Raw genomic sequence first — 18,916 nt, forward strand, 5'->3', positions numbered from 1 at the left:
TTTCATGCTGAGCGGACTTGAACCTTTACTACACATCTACAGTCATTCCACTTGGACAAAAGTCTTCTCTCCTTGGGATCCCTCTCCCCTTGGTCTTCTGTAAACAACATCAGCATTGCCAGAGCCACCGCTGAAGTCAGTGGGACAGAGTTCTCTCTATGGAAACCAAAAAGGCCATGAGAATGAGATTTCTGTTAGGTATCTGAGCCAGGGACTTGGAAGAGAGTGTTGAGTTCTAGTAGTTAAGGCAGCTTTATGTGGCTGAAAGGAAACATTAAAGCTAGTGTGTGCATTGCCTGTTCTGGGAATGCATTTCTGGTTCCATGTTGCAGGGATTAAACTATACTCCCAAACTGAGTTAATGGATGTCATCTAACGAAACAGTATTTTAGCTTTTAAAAAAACCAAACCCCTAAAACAGGGGTCAACAAGGTTTATCTTGCCTGAGCCGGATTGGTCCCATGGAGATCCCTCTGTGGGCTGGATTGCGTGCCTGTGAATGAGCGTGCGCCCCCATGATTTTCGGCGTATGCGCCTGCAAGATGCGTTTTTCAGCGTCTGCATCGATGCGATTTTCGGTGCCGTGGAAGCGAAGTGCTGCGCCGGTTTAGCGCAGCACGTGAGCAGCCAGCTCAGTTCAGGGGCAGCTCATGGGCTGGTCAAATGATCTCTACAGGACGCTTCTGGCCCATGGACCTTAGGTTGCTGACCTCTGCCCTAAAACAGTGTTGGTAATTAAGGCCCTAGGGCTCTAAGGCAGCCTGCAGTCAATGTTGCTAGGGGCTCTGCATCCCAAGAACCCACATTGAATGGAGTCTCTCCAGGCAAAACTAGAATTTATCCAAAGCACAGAACGGCTGCCCAAAACAGCTGCCACATCTGGAGTTCCTTTCCCCTGTAATATTTAGTAATGATATATTTAGTAATATTTAGTATTTAGTAATATTTAGTAATGATACCATCACACACACACACACACCCCTTGATCCACATCGTGGGGCAATGGACATGGGACCTCTGGCCTTAAGAGGCATTCCTGTGTTTTGCATGATGCCTAGTTCTCCCCTTTTGTGCTATACCAGCAATGAAATTGTAAGGTTTGAGCGGACTTGTACATCATTTAGAGTAGCCTGTCAGAAATGAAACTGAAATTTCCATGTGCCAGCAGTCCCATAAAACAGAAGGGTGCAGCCTTTGTTGTAGACTTTATGACCACTATAGCAGAATGTTGGTGCATCTGATGTCCATGAAAAGCTTGTGTCGTAATTTGTTATTCTTTCAGATGCCACAAGATCTTGATTGTTATTGTAGTGTATGTGTGACAGTCAGAAGTGCCTGTAGGCTGTAAGTATAAGAAGTAAAGTAGAAGAAGGAAAGCAATTGGGGGTGTGTGTGAAAAAGATCGGTAGGAATTCAAAGAGATTAATTTTTCATTGAATTTTGCCCTTTTTCCAGGATGACTTGACACTGTGTGGTTTTTCTTATTTAGGTAACACTTACAGAGTGGACAATGCTTTACAATGTTACTTGATTTCAAGACGAATGTGTGCTGTTACTCTTGCTCCCATTTTGCAGCAGGAAATCTTAAGGACAAAGAGATTAGTGACATACCTAACACCATACAATGGGTTTTTTCCTACATATTTTAGAGACATTCTCACTCAATTTTCTTGTCTTAAGTGGCATGTTAGTTTCACTTTTGAGGGGACTCAATTTGTGCTTGCAATATAATGTGTGCAGTAACACCAGCAGCATTGGTGGGACCAGTATCAGTAGAAATCCAGGTGGGTGTTTCTTTTCTACATAATTATACAAAACATAAATTGAGCCATAAATTCAATATAAGATCTCTGCATAAAACTATATGTCACAGTCTCTTATAAATCCCTGATTTTCAAATGATAGACAGAAAGGTGATCATTTACTTCAGAGCTTTCTAAACACTCCATGTTGGTGACACACTTTTTAGACATGCATCATTTTGTGACACAGAAACTCAGTTTTACTTGTAAACCGGAGGTTAAACTACCTTATAAGAGCATTTGCATGACACTACTACACACTGCAGCTGACACACTAACGTGTTGCGCCACACAGTTTGGAAAGCTCTGGTTTACTTTGTTACAGTAGAACTACTGGGGCGGAAGGCAGTGAGCCCAAACAGTAGGTGGAACAAGAGACAAGGGTAAGCAGAGCCAACTAACTCTTGTTTTGTCCCCTTTTTTCTTTCTGCTGGGTTCTTCAAGGACAACACGGGCAGTCAGTGTCACCCTCTGGAATGGTTCTAAGTAAAAAGATAGGCAGGTGGGACTAACAGAGGACAGGGCCTTATTTTCCTGAAAGGACCAGCCAGCAGCCACTGCATTGTTTTTTGTTGGAACTGTCATGAACAATACAGGACATTCTAATGGCCTTAAAAGCATTTTCCTTTCCCCACTTACAGCAAGGATGCCATAGAATGACACCCTGTCCTAGCCAACAAAACCGGACCCTTATGCACCAGTTGCCTGAAGGAAAGCATCATCATCATCATCATAAGCCTGCAAAGAACAGCCTGCCAACAGGTGATCCATCCACTGCTTTTGTTCTTTCTCTTTTTCAGACCAACAATGGAGAGATACAGCAGGTGTTAAATGTTTAACAGGTCTGAGGATCACACCTGGCCCAAAGAACACCCCCCCCAAAGGCTGTCAGGTGGGAAATGCACAACTGTTGTACCCCCTGCTTGTACCTGGTGGTGCTGGAAAGAGCTGCTCCTGGTGAAATTTGCCTCTCAAATACGTCTTTGTCCCGAAGTTGTCATCTTAGATAGAAATGTGCAGTAGCTGTACTGTACTGTACATGCCCAAGAGGGCAATGTTCCAGTGTAGAGGGGGAAAGATAGGTTTTGAATCTGGGGAACCAGCAAGGCACCAGGGAATAGGGATAGTCATTTTCCATTGAAATCAGGAATGAGGATCTATCCCTTTAAAATTCATTACAATTGCTTGGGGGGGTTGATTGTCATAAGTGATGTCATAGGCACATGTGCCCATGACGATTACACAAGAACACACTTCAATTAATAAAAAAATTGCTTATAGAGTGAGGGTAGGAGATTTGCCAGCAACAAGAATACTGTGTACTGGTAAAACCGGTTTTCCCTGTTGCAGAGCCTCAGTGTGAAGGAAGGACAACTGTGTTCCACAATCAAAACGCTCCAGGGTGGGGTGATCTGCCAAAAAAACCTGGATGTCTGTACACACCCCTTTAACAAGAGGACCAACGATGGACAAAAGGCTACTCTTTGAGAAACAGTATGTATGGGGGAAAGAAAGGATATTCAATTGGGCATAACCACTGATGGAAAACCAAGCAGGAATGTGCACTATGTGAAAGCAACAGTTAAAAGGTAAAGGTACCCCTGCCCGTACGGGCCAGTCGTGTCCGACTCTAGGGTTGTGCACCCATCTCACTTAAGAGGCCGGGGGCCAGCGTGACAAAGCTGCTCTGGCGAGCCGGCACCAGTGCAGCACAAGGAAACGCCGTTTACCTTCCCGCTATAAAGCGGTACCTATTTATCTACTTGCACTTAGGGGTGCTTTTGAACTGCTAGGTGGGCAGGAGCTAGGACCGAAAGACGGGAGCTCACCCCGCCGTGGGGATTCGAACCGCCGACCATGCGATCGGCAAGCCCTAGGCGCTGAGGTTTTACCCACAGTGCCACCCGTTAAAATGACAGTTAAAATGAACTAAATGTTACTGTACATTTTACGAAGTGTATGAAAACAGTGGAAGATTGTTGGCTAAACACCTCACCTCATATGTTAGATACATTCAAAGCTGTTGCATGAAGTTATGAAAGATGCTCCATATATGTTAATCTTTTTCTTTCTCAACACGCTCCCACATTTTGTGAATTATGATCCTACAAAAGCTGCAACTTTTTTTTTGCAAGCTGGAATCCAGATTGCACAATATAAACTGGAGACTGAAATTATGCATGTCACAATCCAGCCCTGCATCTGAGATAGATGCAAAATCCATTTTCTTTTGGAGCTATGAAGAGATTTCACACCCTTTTATATAGCAATTCACAGGATATTAGACCATAATCTTCCAAAATTTCTTTACATTTTTAGTCTTTTAATAGTAGAAGAGAGTAGAAAACAAAAGCAAATAGGGGTTTGTCTTTGTATCAGTGCATGTTCCTGTCATTGTTCCCCATTACATAAATTTTGTACAAGACAAAGCAGAATGGAACTAACAATTAGACTCTGTGAATCCTAAAACATTAAATTTTTATCATGGTGTTTTATCTCTTCTATATAATACATACTTAAAAACTCATCCTCATAATCTTGATTTTTTAACCATATATCAAGAATCAATTTATCAGGAGATAATTTGTGTATTGATAAACCTTTACACATTTAGGCTGTGATCCTATACACTTTCCTGAGAGCAAGTTCCACTGAACTCAGAGGGATTTACTTCTGAGTAGAAATGCATTGGATTGCTCTGTTTACAGGCCTGTGGTAATAATAATAATAATTTATACCCCGCCCATCTGACTGAGTTTTACCAGCCACTCTGGATGGCTCCCAATCAAGTGTTAAAAACAGTACAGCATTAAATATTAAAAACTTCCCTAAACAGGGCTGCCTTCAGATGTCTTTTAAAGATAGGATAACTGCTTATTTCCTTCACATCTGAAGGGAGGGTGCGTGCCACTACTGAGAAGGCCCTCTGTCTGGTTCCCTGTAACCTCACTTCTTGCAATGAGGGGACCGCCAGAAGGCCCTCGGCACTGGATCTCAGTGTCCGGGCTGAACAATGGGGGTGGAGACGCTCCTTCAGGTATACAGGACCAAGGCCGTTTAGGGCTTTAAAGGTCAGCACCAACACTTTGAATTGTTCTCGGAAACGTATGAAACATGGTTCATACAAATGAGCAAGTTGTTTCCCCTCTCAGTACATTTGAACAGAAATATTTTTATAATTCTGTGTTTTTGTATCTCCAGTCACAATTATTTCAACAATGAAGAGCCACTGACAATATATAATGCTCTTTGGAATAGAGAATAAAAAATGAATGAAGCTTGGGTGTCTAGGGGATACTAAAGGGCAAATGAGAACTAAAAGCAGTGTTGCAGTGGGTGGGGAGATAATAGACAAACTAAGAAAGGTGTGTTTTCCGGGGGGGGGGGGGGAGTGAATAAGGTAGAATAGAATAGATAGTCATAGGCTGGGAGTCAGATTGCCTACAGTGATTGCATCATGGCTTGTGGGGTTGCCAGCTGACCAAATACAAACACATTCAACCTGGCCTGCTCTTGTGCTTTTTAACTGTTGCTTGATGTGTGATGTGTAGAAGCAGCTTGTCAAGGTAGAAAGGCAATCATTTTCACAACCAACATCTGTTCAAACTTATGTTAAAGGCACAGGAGCAAAGGTTGGTGTCTAGCTAATACCCTTTTCCCCCAGATTGGGTGAGGGTTTTTTTCTCCTCGAGAAACTATCTCATGGCAAACAGCAATTCCAGTAGCAATTCCAGGAAGCTAGATTGCTGGCAAGGCACCAGATCCTGGCTGCATAAAGCACTTATTTGTTTCTTATTCAGCATTATGCTGTTACAATAGAACAGCACTTTGTGGTTCAAACATGAGTTGGTTTAGTTTTGTGATCCTGCAAGGGAGTAAGCAAGACAGTCACAGGGCTAAACTTGACTGCCAACTAGATGTTAATTACATGACTACAATTAATGTACACTTTTCTTTTCAGTTATGTACATCAGCCAGGAAGAAGCTTGACCATGGGACCATGTGGGGAAGAGAGGGGTGAGTTTAACTCTTCAGCTTCCTTGCTGCTGACCCAGGCTTAAAAACGAGAGAGAGAGAGAGAGAGAGAGAGAGAGAGAGAGAGAGAGAGAGAGAGAGAGAGATGTTTCTACACTTTAAATGCAAATAGCAGCTTCAGAAAGGCATTTTTGGGACCAGGAATGTGGCAGGAAGGCAAAGTGTTAAACTGCTCTCCACATCTCACAGGATCCTCAGACTGTGACTGCTATTTACATAAGGAGGGGGAAGTGCACAGTAATTGCATTCACACAATTATTGTCATGTTCGTTTGGCCCTGAAGCTCCATGCTCAGCTTCCTTTCGAGGGCCTAGCATGGTGCTGCTTGCCATCACATAATGAAGCTATGGTATAGCTTGGCTCTGCGGCTCTCTCTTGGGTTTAGTTAGTCTCCCTCTCAAGGCAGCTAGCTAAAACAGCTCACAGAAAAGAGAAGCAATGTGCAGGCTAAAGAACAGAGCAGAAGTGCTTTACTAATAACAGCGAGGCCTCGAGCAGCCAATAATTTAATCACATCAGACCATATTCCAGTTCACGTGTACGCAACCCATGGCTGCTCTCCATGCAGTGCACCAACCCCTGCCCACTTTTTCCACCAAGCTTCAGCCATCACCTGCGCAACGGGAAAGATACTGCTGTTCCCAGGCTGCTAAGCAGCATGGACACGGCTGTTTTGGCTGCATCCTCTCTAAGTGTTTCCAATCCAGCCACGATAGACAGCTGCCCCTGTGCTTTCTTTCTCTTGAGATTCTTCCTAGGCTGTCTCCATTTGACACCTAAATACTACCAAGTAGCTAATAGAGCTGTTGCCCTGGTTTGCAGATAGGTAATGATACCCAGAAAAAAAGAGCAGCGCTATATATGCCAAATTAAAGCCAATTCAGTCTTTCTGAAATAAATTAGCTGCAGTACAAATACTTTGTTTTTTAAAAGGCTTATGGGCTCAGGTGTTAAGTCCCCCTTCTAAGGTGGCATGAGAAGTCTGTGATGGCGAGAGTTGTTGAAGATATTGCTGAAGTAGCTACTTGAGTACTGACAGTGTGGAAGGAACAAAAGTGTTTATTGTTGAACTAAACTGCTGTTTGAATAAAGCCACTGTTTTCAGTACTCTTCTCATGCTGTTTTAGTCACAGGAGCCTCTGATCCAAAAACAGAAGCACAATATTTGGTTGCATGGAATTTGTCATCCTGAAGGTATGTCTGTACATCAGGCCCTGTCACGTTTCATTTAATTTTTTTGCTCTCACCAACCTTGGAGAAACCTTTGCATGTGCCCTGTTCATACCCATATCTTCCACCTAAAATTGCAAGTTTGGAAATTGGGGGAGGGGTTGCTTTTCTCAATAAATTCTGAATTTAGACCACCTCACATACCCCCAATGATTGGGGCCTGTCCTTGAGAGGAGATGGTGAAATAAGTTAAAATCTTTGCTAAAAATGAACAAAGCAGCTCTGGCAAATGGATGGGTTAGGCACAATGGCAATTCAGCATTGTCAAAAAAAAGGGGGGGGGGAAATGTTGATCAAGGATGATAGTCATGACATTAACCCAAGGCAAGACTACTGTCCACAGAAAAGTTTATAATTCTATAATGAGGTAAAGCTTTTGCACACAAGACATTGCAGTGAATGGCGTACCCGTTGGTTTATTGTCAGTCTGCTGGCTGGTTGCTGCATAACAGAGAACACAGGATCATGCTACCTCTCACACTTCAAATTCTTTGTTCCAGTTTTCATAGATGCTTATGTGTGTTGAGGTTATGCTAACAATTTTGTCTTACAATTAGAACACATTTTGGATAGATACCTCTGCAAATTCAAAAACAGGACACTCAAAAGAGATCTTTGAAAGATGCAAATCAAGCTGCTAGGAGAGTATATTTGGTGATGTTTAGAAACTGCAACACACTGCTATTACAGAACTTCACAGCTCAGTGGCTCAAGCCCGACAATGTATAGCATTCTGAAAATGTTTGTGTGGTGATCTAGCCTTTAAAAAAAACACCTTCAAGGTTTGCAGACCTCTAGCTCCTGGGAACTAAAAAGGAATGACAGAATGAAGAGTCTCTCCATAAACGGCCTGTTTCTTAAACGGCTGCATGCTGAGGCTCAGGCCACCCCAGTTGGCTTTCCATCAAGTTTGTATTATTTTAATCTTGGTTTGTACTGTTCAGAAAGGCTTTGTGGCTTGCATATCTGGTTGCCAGATTTCATTATGCAGGAATCGTAGCAGAAAGGAAAAGTGCACCCTGTACTGTCCTTTGCGGAGGCTGGAGCGCCGACAAAACTAGACTGCACTGCCCCTTGGTGGAGGGAAAGTTGAACACTTACAATACAAGAGGCTTGCCAAGATGAAAACAAAGTCATCTTAATTTGAAAAAATAATCCCTCACATGCATGGCACAAGTGGAACCACTTCTGCTTTGGTGCAAACCAGAGTTGTATTTTGAAGGCTGCATGATAAAGATCCCGTGCTGTTATTGAATAGGGTAAGGTCACATAGGTTTCTTTGCAAGTCGCTTCTCCTTTGACCCACCTCCAAGAAAGCAGCTTTCCAGTGGCACCATGGCTCCTACAGGGACTAGCCAGATGCAAATACTGGACTTGTGTGATACCAGAGTTCTTCAAGCCCCTAGGGGGGCAAGATGATGTGCCGCTGCCCGTCAGAGTCCTTGTTCTCTCTGGAGGCACAGGTCAGTGGTGCTGTGGTGGGGCGGAGCAGAGACGGTTTGTGCATTGGAGCAATGGGACTGATAGTTCTGAAATTAAAAGCTCCATTTCAGTTTTTACAACTTCATAATACTAAAGAAAGTATTCTAAAGCCCCAGGTCTAGTTTCTGACTTTAAAAAAGCATGGCTGGGCATGTTCTTTGCTAGAGACCTTGGGAAGATACCACCTAACAGGATCCCAATGGCACACCTCTCATACTTTATTGCTTGATTTCTTTGTGTAGCAGCAGCTACCATGAGAACCTTCTATTCTGACTGATGCACCCCTCTCCAGGCTTAACTTAACCTTAGTGGATTCCTTACTGCTTTTACCTCTTACTATTCTCCTCCGGCCAGCGGCGGAGTGTATGCTGGCAGTGCCAGGGAAGCTGCTGCCCATTCTCCTCCTGCCCTCTGCCACCGGGTCATGTCTGCTACTGCAGCCAGGCGTAAAGCGCCTCACAACCAAGGAGGGTGGGTGGCAGCATTGCCACCAACACTTCTGCTTTCTGCTGCCGGGTCAGGAGTAACCCACCAGCAGAGCTGCTGCCGCTGGGCACAAGGAGTGCCACGGCCAAGGAGGGTGGGTGGCAGTGCTACTGCTCGCTCACTTCCTCTCCTCCCCTGGACAAGCACCACAGCCAAGGAAGGAGCCTACTGTGGAGTCGTCTGTTTGTGTAGACCTCTCTCAAAATTGCACCTGAGGCCACAGCACTCACCACACTACACCTCTTCCTCCCCCAAGCCTTCTTTCCCTTTATTCACCATCTCCTTTAACTTCAACCATATACAGTGGTGCCTCACAAGACGAAATTAATTCGTTCCGCGAGTTTTGTCGTCTTGCGATTTTTTTCGTCTTGCGAAGCACGGTGTCGGGAAAGTTTTGGAAAAACTTCAAAAATCACCAAAGTCTTTAAAAACCTCAAAAAAGGCTACCACGCCGCGTTCTATGAGTTGCTCCTCGAAGTCAAGTCGCAACTGTATTAACGGTGTTAAGAAAAAGGAAACAAACTTGCAAGATGTTTCCGTCTTGCGAAGCAGCTCAAAAAACAAAAAACCCTTTTGTCTAGCAAGTTTTTTGTCTTGCGAGGCATTCGTCTTGCGAGGTACCACTGTACCCATTTTCCTCATCTTTTGTGCTTCCATTCCGTGGCCATTGAGCAGGCCAATCACACCACAAGGTGAGACAATCAAAAAAGGAAACCAATAGCATACAAAAGAAAAGAGGGACAAACATTCCAACCACAAGGACATAAATGACCCTCTGCTACTAAGTTTTCATAGTTACTAAATAGGCATCAACCAAGTTCTTCTATCCTTTTGTTCTAGGCTCATACAAAAATGAAATAATAATTTATTATTATTATTATTATTATTATTATTCCATACCCCGTTACTCACTTTTGGGAGAAAACAGTAGGGAGTGCAATGATTCTGGGTCGTGCTGTCAGCACTACCTCCCCACGACTGGCCTCCACCAGAACGTTTCTGATGGTGTTTTCCAGCACCATCTCAGTCAGATTTGAAAATGCTGGCAACCTTTAGAGAAAAGAGCATTTCAGTTCTCCCTGTCCAGGGAAGTTGGTGTTTCCAAGCATGCTTACAGAATGGTACTACAGAATAGTGCCCACCCTACTCGCTACCTTTTTAATAGCATAGCTGACAAGTTGGCAAAGTTCTAACAAACCAAAGGCACACTGGCCTGAATGGAAAAAAGCTAAACCAGTTTTACTGAAAGGGTGTGTTTACAGACAGGACAGATGAATAGATGAATCCATATATAGAACTGAATGTCTATGATGGGACTCAAAGTACCAGCACACACACACCAGGCTAGTAAATGTAAGAGAGGTTCTAGGCTGAAGCTTAGGCACAGATTCATTGCTTCTCTCTAATACCCTGGAATCCTTCTCAACTTCAGAGTAGTAGGATCATCACTGTGATGAATTGTATTTACTTTATCTCTTAGATGTCCATAGAAGTCAGGGGTTGCTCACTTCTATGGGCAAAAGAAAAGCAACAGCCCTGTCAGGGAAGGGAGTAAATTTTGTCCCTAGCTCAAGTATGTGCCAGACTGCAGTCTCATTTCTTTCTAAAGGGAATATACTGGAGTGGAGGAAAAAAAAATCCCTCCATCTCAGATACTGATGGGCTCAACATCAGGGATGAGGCCAAGTTTTGCACTACCTCTTCAATGTCTCCAATTATAGCTGCTTTACTTTCTCCCACAGACATGAATGGCTGCTTTTGGCTTTTGTGGAGGAAGAGAAATGCATCCCATGATATAGCAACAGGTACTTGGAATATAACCTAAAGTTTGTTGCTTTGCAATATTTTGAAATTTGGAATATTGTGGCAAGAGTTGGCATTTTAAGGACACAGGTGAGCCGCAGGGACATGGAATGAGTGACATTCTTTTAAATGTTTTTTAAGTTGGGACACTAGCTCAAAAACGTTATTGAATCCTGCCCATTGTTCTGTGCATCTTTCACATTACGTTAAGTATTGTCTGGTGAGTATAGCTATTTTGCTGAGAACCCCTACTTAGATATGCCCCTCAATTTGGCTCACCTGATAATGGTTTCTTTCTGCTCCCGGAATTGTTCCTTCCGAATAATGACACTTAGACTCTCTTGAGCTTCTGAAGTTTCTGTAGGAGATCTCTCTTGTACTCCTCCAGCATCTTCATCTTCTGCTCTACACTTAGGGCTAAACTCTGGGGAAGTTGGTGTTGTAGAGGTACCACCTGGGCTGTGCTTTTGTTTGGCTGACTCCTCACTCCAGAACTGGCAGAAGTAGGGTGTGGGCTCTGCTAGGCTTCTGATCACTGCTTCCTGGAACTGGCTTTCCTCCAGCAGCCCCCTAGAAGGTCAGGAGATAATTCACTTTGGAGTGAAAGACAGAGCTGGCTGCCTTTGTCACACTGTTGCCCTCTGCCCCCAAACCCTGGGAATATGAAAAGCCAGCATACACTTGAGACTATCCAGGTATACATCCGAAGGGATACGTGTAAGAAAAAGGTATTGGAAGTCTTCCCTGAATATAGGTTCCCCCACATCACACTAAATTAGTAAAATTGGCTGCAGTGAGATGTCATGGTGAATTTATCAGCAAGAAAGCAGAACAAAAGATGCAAAAGCTCAAAAGACTGCCACTCCACATATGAACTGACCCCGACCCTGTGATCATCATTTGAGGCCCTTTTTCATGTGCCTCCTTCATAAGAGGTCTGGAGGGTGGCAACACAAGAATGGGCCTTTTTTGTGGTGGCTCCCCATTTGTGGAATGCTCTCCTTAGTGAGGCTTGCCTGGTCCCTTCACCTTTTGGCACCAGGCAAAAACATTCCTCTTCAACCAGGCGCTTGGCTCATTAACACTTGATGGCTTTTTTAATGTGTTTGTGGGAGGGAGGTTATTGGTTTGTCTGTTTTATGGATTTTGTATTTTTCTGTTGTGAACCACCCTGAGATCTTCGGGTGAAGGGCAGTATACAAATTAAATAATAATAATAATCACCCTATGTCCACAACTGATTAAATCTTCCCTTTCCTGCAGGAATTTGAACTAATTTACCTTCATGTTACTTAGTCACTACAGTGAAGTGGACATGGACCAGGACGACCTGACTTTCAAATCTCCATTCAGTCATGAGGTTCACTCCATTGCCTTGGATAATGCCAGGTCTCAGCCTAATTCATGCAAGAGCATAGGAATCTGCCTCATCCAGAACCCATGTGGCTCATTATTGACTACATTGACTTGCAACAGCTCTCCAGAGTTGCAGACAGGAGTCTTTCCCCAGCCCTTCCGGGAGAAGCCATGAATTGAACTTGGGACCTTTTGCATGCCAAGCATGTACCCTGCCACACCCATTCCCCATGGCCTTTCCCCACCTCATAGGATTACTGTGAGGACACAGTGTGATAATGCCTGTACACTATTGCTGACAACCTTGGAGGAAGAGAAGGCAAATGTGACAAATGCAAATGCCTAGCCTTGCAATTCTATGCATCTGAGCAGACTGTTATGAAAGCATATTCTGCCTTTGAGCAGCAGGATTCAGTTTGAGGGGCCACCCACTTGATCACTGTAGACAGCATGTCTGTCACTAGCTGTGCCTCTTGTTCCGTGCAGCTTGCTAACGCCGTCAGACTTGGAGTTCCACTCTTGCTCCTGCTCCTGCTCCTGCTTCTGCTCCTGCTCAGCGTATTCCTTCTGATTGTTGTCTTCTTAAGTTGGCTGGAAAGAGGACAACAAGGAGAATTAAAGTGCCTTGTCAAATGATACGAGAATGCCATGAACCACAGGGTCTCTAGAAAGAAGCCAACAAGATTTTTGTCCTGTGGCTCAGTTTGTTAAATTTCCCCACAATCCACAGCAGTGGATTGGAAGGAATCAGATTCACACACTGCTTTTCTCAATTCCAACATACAAATGTTAAGAAAAACAACATGTAAAGCAGCTTTCGTAAGAGTGAGATTTACGCAAGATTCACAATTTCCTTATGCATTTGGTTGTATTCAACTAAGTCCTACCTAGAGTAGATGGTGTAGACCAGTTGAAATTAATATGCTGGTCATGTTGTAAAGCAAGCTTCCCCTGAACTGAACTTGTGATTTTATTATTTTAACTTTTTAATTGTTATGTTGTTTAATTATTTGTGTTATTGTATATTTTAATAAAGGAAGTTTTAGTGTTCTCTCTTTTAACTATGGATTGATATTATAGTTGTAAACCACTTAGAAGCCATCATGACATATCAGTATTACAGTACAGTGGTACCTCGGGTTAAGAACTTAATTCGTTCTGGAGGTCCGTTCTTAACCTGAAACTGTTCTTAACCTGAAGCACCACCTTAGCTAATGGGGCCTCCTGCTGCCGCCGCGCGATTTCTGTTCTCATCCTGAAGCAAAGTTCTTAAGCCAAGGTACTATTTCTGGGTTAGCGGAGTCTGTAACCTAAAGCGTATGTAACCTGAAGCATATGTAACCCGAGGTACCACTGTATATAAATTAATAATAATAATGTCCATTAACTTCACCAGGTCTACTCTGAGTAAGACCAGCACTGAATACCACCCATTGCTTTTTGAAGAAACCGTTTTGGATGCCTGTAACAAACAGCATCTCATTTATTTGTCTTGTAGGAGAATATACAGAGAACCAACATCTCCCCTGGGGACCTGAGGACAGGGCAAGGCCTTACCGGAAAAGGAAGTGCTGGGTCAGGTCATTAGGGAAGTTGACCAGGTAGTCATCAGTTGTGTGTGACCTAGCTGTAACCCCCAAGTGCATGAGGAAGGGCTTGGGGGGCTCCGGCTTCACCCACAACCTGCTGGCATCTTTGTTCCTCGTGAGCTTCCTCTGGCTGCGGCTGGCAGGAGGGTTAGGCACATGGATGTTCCTAATGGGTGGAAGAGTCTGTTGGGGTAGATTTTAAAAGGCACTCTTTAATGAGTGGGTTGGAGCCCTCCAAAGCCAACCACCTCTATGTATTTTGTGTTCTCATTTTGTATTTGTATGTTGTAAACCACCCTGTCTTTTTGGATGAAGGGCAGTATACAGATTAAATAACAACCACCACCACCAGAACAAATCTGCTTAAAAGAGAGGTTGGGGTTTCTCTCTGTTTTATATACACAGTTCCAATGTTTAGCCTTCATCTTGGTTCTCCCATGAATTAGGCTGTGCATAGGCCTCTCTCTCAAACCCAAATGTGTGGAGAAAAGAATGGACTATATATATAAAAAATACAGTAATTACTCAGAACCTTCACCACACCATTCTTAAGGGCTCAGTACTGGACTTAGAAGTACCCTCAAGCTAAGAACCTGCTCCTTCAGCAAAATTGTGATTCCCGTCCAAGCACCACTTCACACACACACACACACACACACACACACACACACACACATATATATATTCTGAATTTTTTTTCTGTGCTGCTATATCACAAAATATCAAGGTAGTATATACTGCTCAAACATAAAACATCATTTAAAGATGAAAATAAAAATTCAAGAATACAGATAATCAGTAAGGCTAATCAAAATTAAATGGCTCCAAAGGTCTGTTGGCCCAAGTAGTCTTCAAGAGGCCTCTGAAAGTCAAAAGCAAGGATGCTTGCAAAATCACTGCTGAAACACAGTTCCACAGCATGGGACAGGCAACTTCTCTGGACAGAAGAACCACCCCAGCCCCCTTATCCAGCCCATTACCAAAGTCAGGCACTGGTTTACCATGCAGAGAAACAGAACTATGTGTCCTCAGCATATTGATGACAACACACTCCAAAACCCCAGGTGACCCTTCTCGGTAGTTGCTGTGCCCAGGAAGCCTGCTTGCCACATTGTGGTTAGACTATATGACTATTCCTTTCTTAAGGAAAACTGATTCTGTAGGCTGGAAGCTGAAGCTGTTTTTGCACAGCACTGATTGGCTGGTAGTGGTAACTTTTGATCCCCTACCTCCCCAGAGCAGTTTTGCAAATTAAACCACCACCGCCCCACACACAAACAATACATTTTTAAAAAAAATGTGAAGAGATTTTGGATCACATCAACATTTAAATAGTAGTTCAGTAAACATTTTTAAAAGGCAGGCAGCTCACCTAAACCACTGGGAAGCAGGGAGTAATGGGACACAACTACAAAATCAGAATTTAAAATGGACTATGCAGTGTAGTGGAAGGGCAGACAGAAATCTGACACATACATCAAAGTGGTGGGGACTAGCTCTTGTTTTTAGATAATCCATATGCCCCCAAAATGCATTTTTCCTGATCATCATACTGGATTGCTACCCACCCTGCAGCAAAGCATTTTCAAATAATACAGAAAAGCTGTACAGTCAAAACAGACCCAACAAATGCTTTGATAGCAACACACAATTATTCTGTGTGTGTGGGCACTTCCATTCTGTCACCAAAATGCCAAATTCTTAATCAAGCATCCTAGCTCTGAAATAAGAGCCCCGTTGGTTCACTGCCCTATCAGTCACCCTCAGAAATCTCAACATATTCCACTTCAGAGAAGGTAACAGTCAACTTATTACCTTGTATTTCCGGATCACTGGATGTGTGGCAGAAAGCTTTGCTGACGCCAAGTTTGAAGTCCCCTAAACAAAGGGAAGAAAATCATAGTAAACAACCATGATGCTGTTACACAATGACATAAAGTAAGGTACTCAATGGTGCAAAGTAAAGTATATGCAAATGTTTATAACAAAGCCCTGGCAATTTTGTTTGTTACTGTAAAAGAGCCAAAGGAAGGTGCAGTTTTGAGCAGAGGGGAGCAACAGTCAATGGAGCAGGGGCTTAACCCTTTCTGTACCAGCCATTTTTTCCCTCAAACTGCTTTGCCCCATGTGAAGTTCTAGATTAATAATCTGGAACAACATAGGGGGAAATTCTTCCTTCCTTCCTTCCTTCCCTCCCTCCCTCCCTCCTTCCCTCCTTCCTTCCCTAATGCAATAATAGCCTGCAATTTGCAAACAGAATGAAAATACAGAGTTAAAAACATAGCAATCACAACAATGTGTGTAAGAGATTTTGAGGAAATTGCCTAGAGAGAAAAGGTTCAAAACTCTTTTCTCCCTTGCTCCTCTTCTGCTCACAACAACAGCCTCCTGAGATTCCTCTGCATTTTTGAAAAGGCATATAGATGTGCTTCATAACATGCCTTTTCATATAACATGTACAAGTACACTAGTCAGGGAGCTGTAATTGGCTGCAGCTGCCTGCTGAGTGTATCCTAACCAAAAATCCAAGTTTGCCTTCACATAACTTGTGAAATGGCCTTGAATTTGTGTGCTGAATGGCAGGAATTTAGTAAACTTCTGTGAAAATCTGCCAACTCATGACACGGTTTGCATAAAACTGCAGAACAGTTATGAAACTGCCCCCCCCTTTTTTTCTGTTCCCTTAATGTGCTCCATCTAAAAGGCACCTCCAGAATGTCAGTATTTTGTGGGAGGGAATTAAGTGATAGCATAGCAGAATGTTAGGTTTGTGCCATTAAAGAGGATGAAAGCAACACATCCACTTAACAAACCCCTAACAGGAGCACATATAAACACCCTGCAAGCAAATAAGGATGAATGCTCAACAAACAGGTGGTCTGGAGGGGCCCTAAACATCCTGGCTTTATTTTCAACATGCAAATTAGCATATGTAGATAGATGAGGACAGGTGCCAATGCAGGAATCCTGACAAGTGTTATCATCAGAAGAGGAAATTTGCAGAGCATTGTATCTGACGTGAATGCAAAGAAGATGAGTTTTTATGAGTGTGAAGCAGGCAGATCTAATGCAGGGGGACAATTCGCCTGGAATTTCTCCTGTGCAAGTTTCACTGAAATGAACAGTCGTTAATTAGGTTTGTGCAGGAGAACTTCCTAGAGGCTTGTGTCCTGGGTTAGTTAATTTGAGGAGGATGCCACTTGGATTTTCCACCTCAAGTGCTGCAATGTCTTGGGCTTGCCCCACAGAAAGCAGCTCAGTTGCTAATAGGTTCTTAATATCACTTTTGTCTCCCCCCGATTTACATTTGGAAACTATATGTGGGAAATCAACCAGAAAATGGCTGAAAGTACATATTTGTAAAGTCTGAATACTCAAATAGCTTTCTCAATTGTGGGACTCAAGTCTCATTTGTGCCTGATCAGTCGACCACTACAAAGATGCATATCTTCACTTAAGTCACTTTTTGCCCTACATATGCTTGCAAAACACCAATAGAATCATGAGGTGCAGGTGTCACTTTGAACAGAAAACCCATCCAAAGCAGCTGTACTGTTCTTTTTTCAGTGCTAATATCTCCCTCTCTGGAAGGCCAGCTTACCACTGGAAACTGTTTTAGGTTCTTCTGTGTATCCAGGTCTTTCTCTGTGATGGTGAACTCCACAGCCTGGCGTGCCTTCTCAGCTTCCCATTCTTCCAGCTCTTTCTCATACTGATCGAGTGGGTGCTGGGTAAAAATCTACAGGGAACAAACCTATGATTAACTCAGCATTCTGCAAGTTTGCACTCCTGCTACTTCAGTACGCTGAGATGATGAAAAACTTGCTCTGCCTATAGACATATGTCTTGTAAGTATGAATTTCCAACAAAACTGACTTTCTGACCTTATACACCAAATGTGTGGAAACAATAACTTGTCCAACCAATCAAAGCAAAGGGTTAACCGGGATCTCAAAAACCTCCCACCAACATCTCAGTAAGATTTAGAATTCTTAGTTAACACACAATCAAAGAGGGAACAAGGTGGTTGCAGAGCAGCAACTACAAGTGTTTGGACCAAAGACGAACCTCAACTGCAGCACTCTGAGAAATTATGAGGGGGGAAATTGAGCCATGCCTGTTCAATGGTATCCTCGTTTGTTGCATGTATTTGTCACCTCATACCATAAGTTTCTTGGTGATATGCAACAGTGGTACTATAGGAGTAGGTAATGTAATTGGAGTTGAGTATATTTCAGTATACGCGGGTGGCGCTGTGGGTTAAACCACAGAGCCTAGGACTTGCTGATCAGAAGGTCGGCGGTTCGAATCTCGGTGACGGGATGAGCTCCCGTTGCTCGTTCCCTGCTCCTGCCAACCCAGCAGTTCGAAAGTACGTCAAAGTGCAAGTAGATAAATAGGTACCGCTCCGGCGGGAAGGTAAACGGCGTTTCTGTGCGCTGCTCTGGTTCGCCAGAAGCGGCTTAGTCATGCTGGCCACATGACCCGGAAGCTGTACGCCAGCTCCCTCAGCCAATAAAGCGAGATGAGCGCCGCAACCCCAGAGTGAGTCACGACTGGACCTAATGGTCAGGGGTCCCTTTACCTTATATTTCAGTAATCTAGCAACATCCTTGGGTTTTGGTGTTCAAAGAAGTGATGATCTAAAGTACACACTAATCCTCACCTCACATATCAAATCTATGTTGTAGAAGCACGGAATTTCACCAGCATACAGTGTGAGAACAAATGAGACGCTCTCCCCAGCCTGCACAACTCCAGTCTCTGGAATAATGTCCATTACCTTGAAACAAAGAAAGTGGTTGTCAGAAGCATTAGCAGTGCATAATGGATCCCCACCAGAATGTTTTCAGGCCTATGGCTTCTAACCATTAGGAAAAGAGGGTATGTGGCTTTCAGTACTCCAGCATCACAGTGGGAGAGGCCACAACACTGCCAAAGGGGACCAAGAGCAATCAGACAGATGAAGCTCACCACCATGGAATTGGAAGTCCCAGTGTGCCAAGAAAAAACAATGGCCTCATTCTCGGAGGCATTGTTGAGAAAAAAGAGTCGGCTGCATTTACTGTAGACTGGGATGTTGCCAAAACAAATCCGGGGATGAGATAAGTACACCGTCTGCAAAGAGAATAA

At 43.5% G+C, this 18,916-nt stretch overlaps 1 protein-coding gene and 2 long non-coding RNA genes across 3 annotated transcripts in view; 2 read left to right on the forward strand and 1 right to left on the reverse strand.

Annotated features, from left to right (window-relative positions):
- Nucleotides 1-1,959: 1,959 nt before the first annotated feature.
- LOC144328874 (uncharacterized) lies at nucleotides 1,960-5,819 on the forward strand. Its single transcript, XR_013394201.1, has 3 exons — nucleotides 1,960-2,564; nucleotides 3,153-3,296; nucleotides 5,764-5,819. It is a non-coding gene; the product is annotated as an uncharacterized LOC144328874 (long non-coding RNA).
- A 1,144-nt stretch (nucleotides 5,820-6,963) lies between these two features.
- Nucleotides 6,964-13,244, forward strand: LOC114603120 (uncharacterized). Its single transcript, XR_003708056.2, has 3 exons — nucleotides 6,964-7,031; nucleotides 10,778-10,840; nucleotides 12,102-13,244. It is a non-coding gene; the product is annotated as an uncharacterized LOC114603120 (long non-coding RNA).
- The window catches only part of CFAP65 (cilia and flagella associated protein 65), a 46,252-nt gene continuing 34,360 nt past the window's right edge, over nucleotides 7,025-18,916 (reverse strand). The window contains exons 23-31 of the mRNA XM_028741871.2: nucleotides 18,758-18,901; nucleotides 18,450-18,566; nucleotides 17,385-17,522; nucleotides 15,599-15,661; nucleotides 13,752-13,966; nucleotides 12,627-12,785; nucleotides 11,118-11,408; nucleotides 9,948-10,085; nucleotides 7,025-8,596 (exon numbers count right to left, since the gene is read on the reverse strand). Of these exons, the coding sequence (XP_028597704.2) occupies nucleotides 8,470-8,596; nucleotides 9,948-10,085; nucleotides 11,118-11,408; nucleotides 12,627-12,785; nucleotides 13,752-13,966; nucleotides 15,599-15,661; nucleotides 17,385-17,522; nucleotides 18,450-18,566; nucleotides 18,758-18,901 (1,392 nt within the window). The 3' untranslated portion in view covers nucleotides 7,025-8,469. The remainder of the gene's footprint in view (nucleotides 8,597-9,947; nucleotides 10,086-11,117; nucleotides 11,409-12,626; nucleotides 12,786-13,751; nucleotides 13,967-15,598; nucleotides 15,662-17,384; nucleotides 17,523-18,449; nucleotides 18,567-18,757; nucleotides 18,902-18,916) is intronic.

The sequence above is a fragment of the Podarcis muralis genome, chromosome 1, assembly GCF_964188315.1.
Source record: "Podarcis muralis chromosome 1, rPodMur119.hap1.1, whole genome shotgun sequence".
NCBI lineage: Eukaryota > Metazoa > Chordata > Lepidosauria > Squamata > Lacertidae > Podarcis > Podarcis muralis.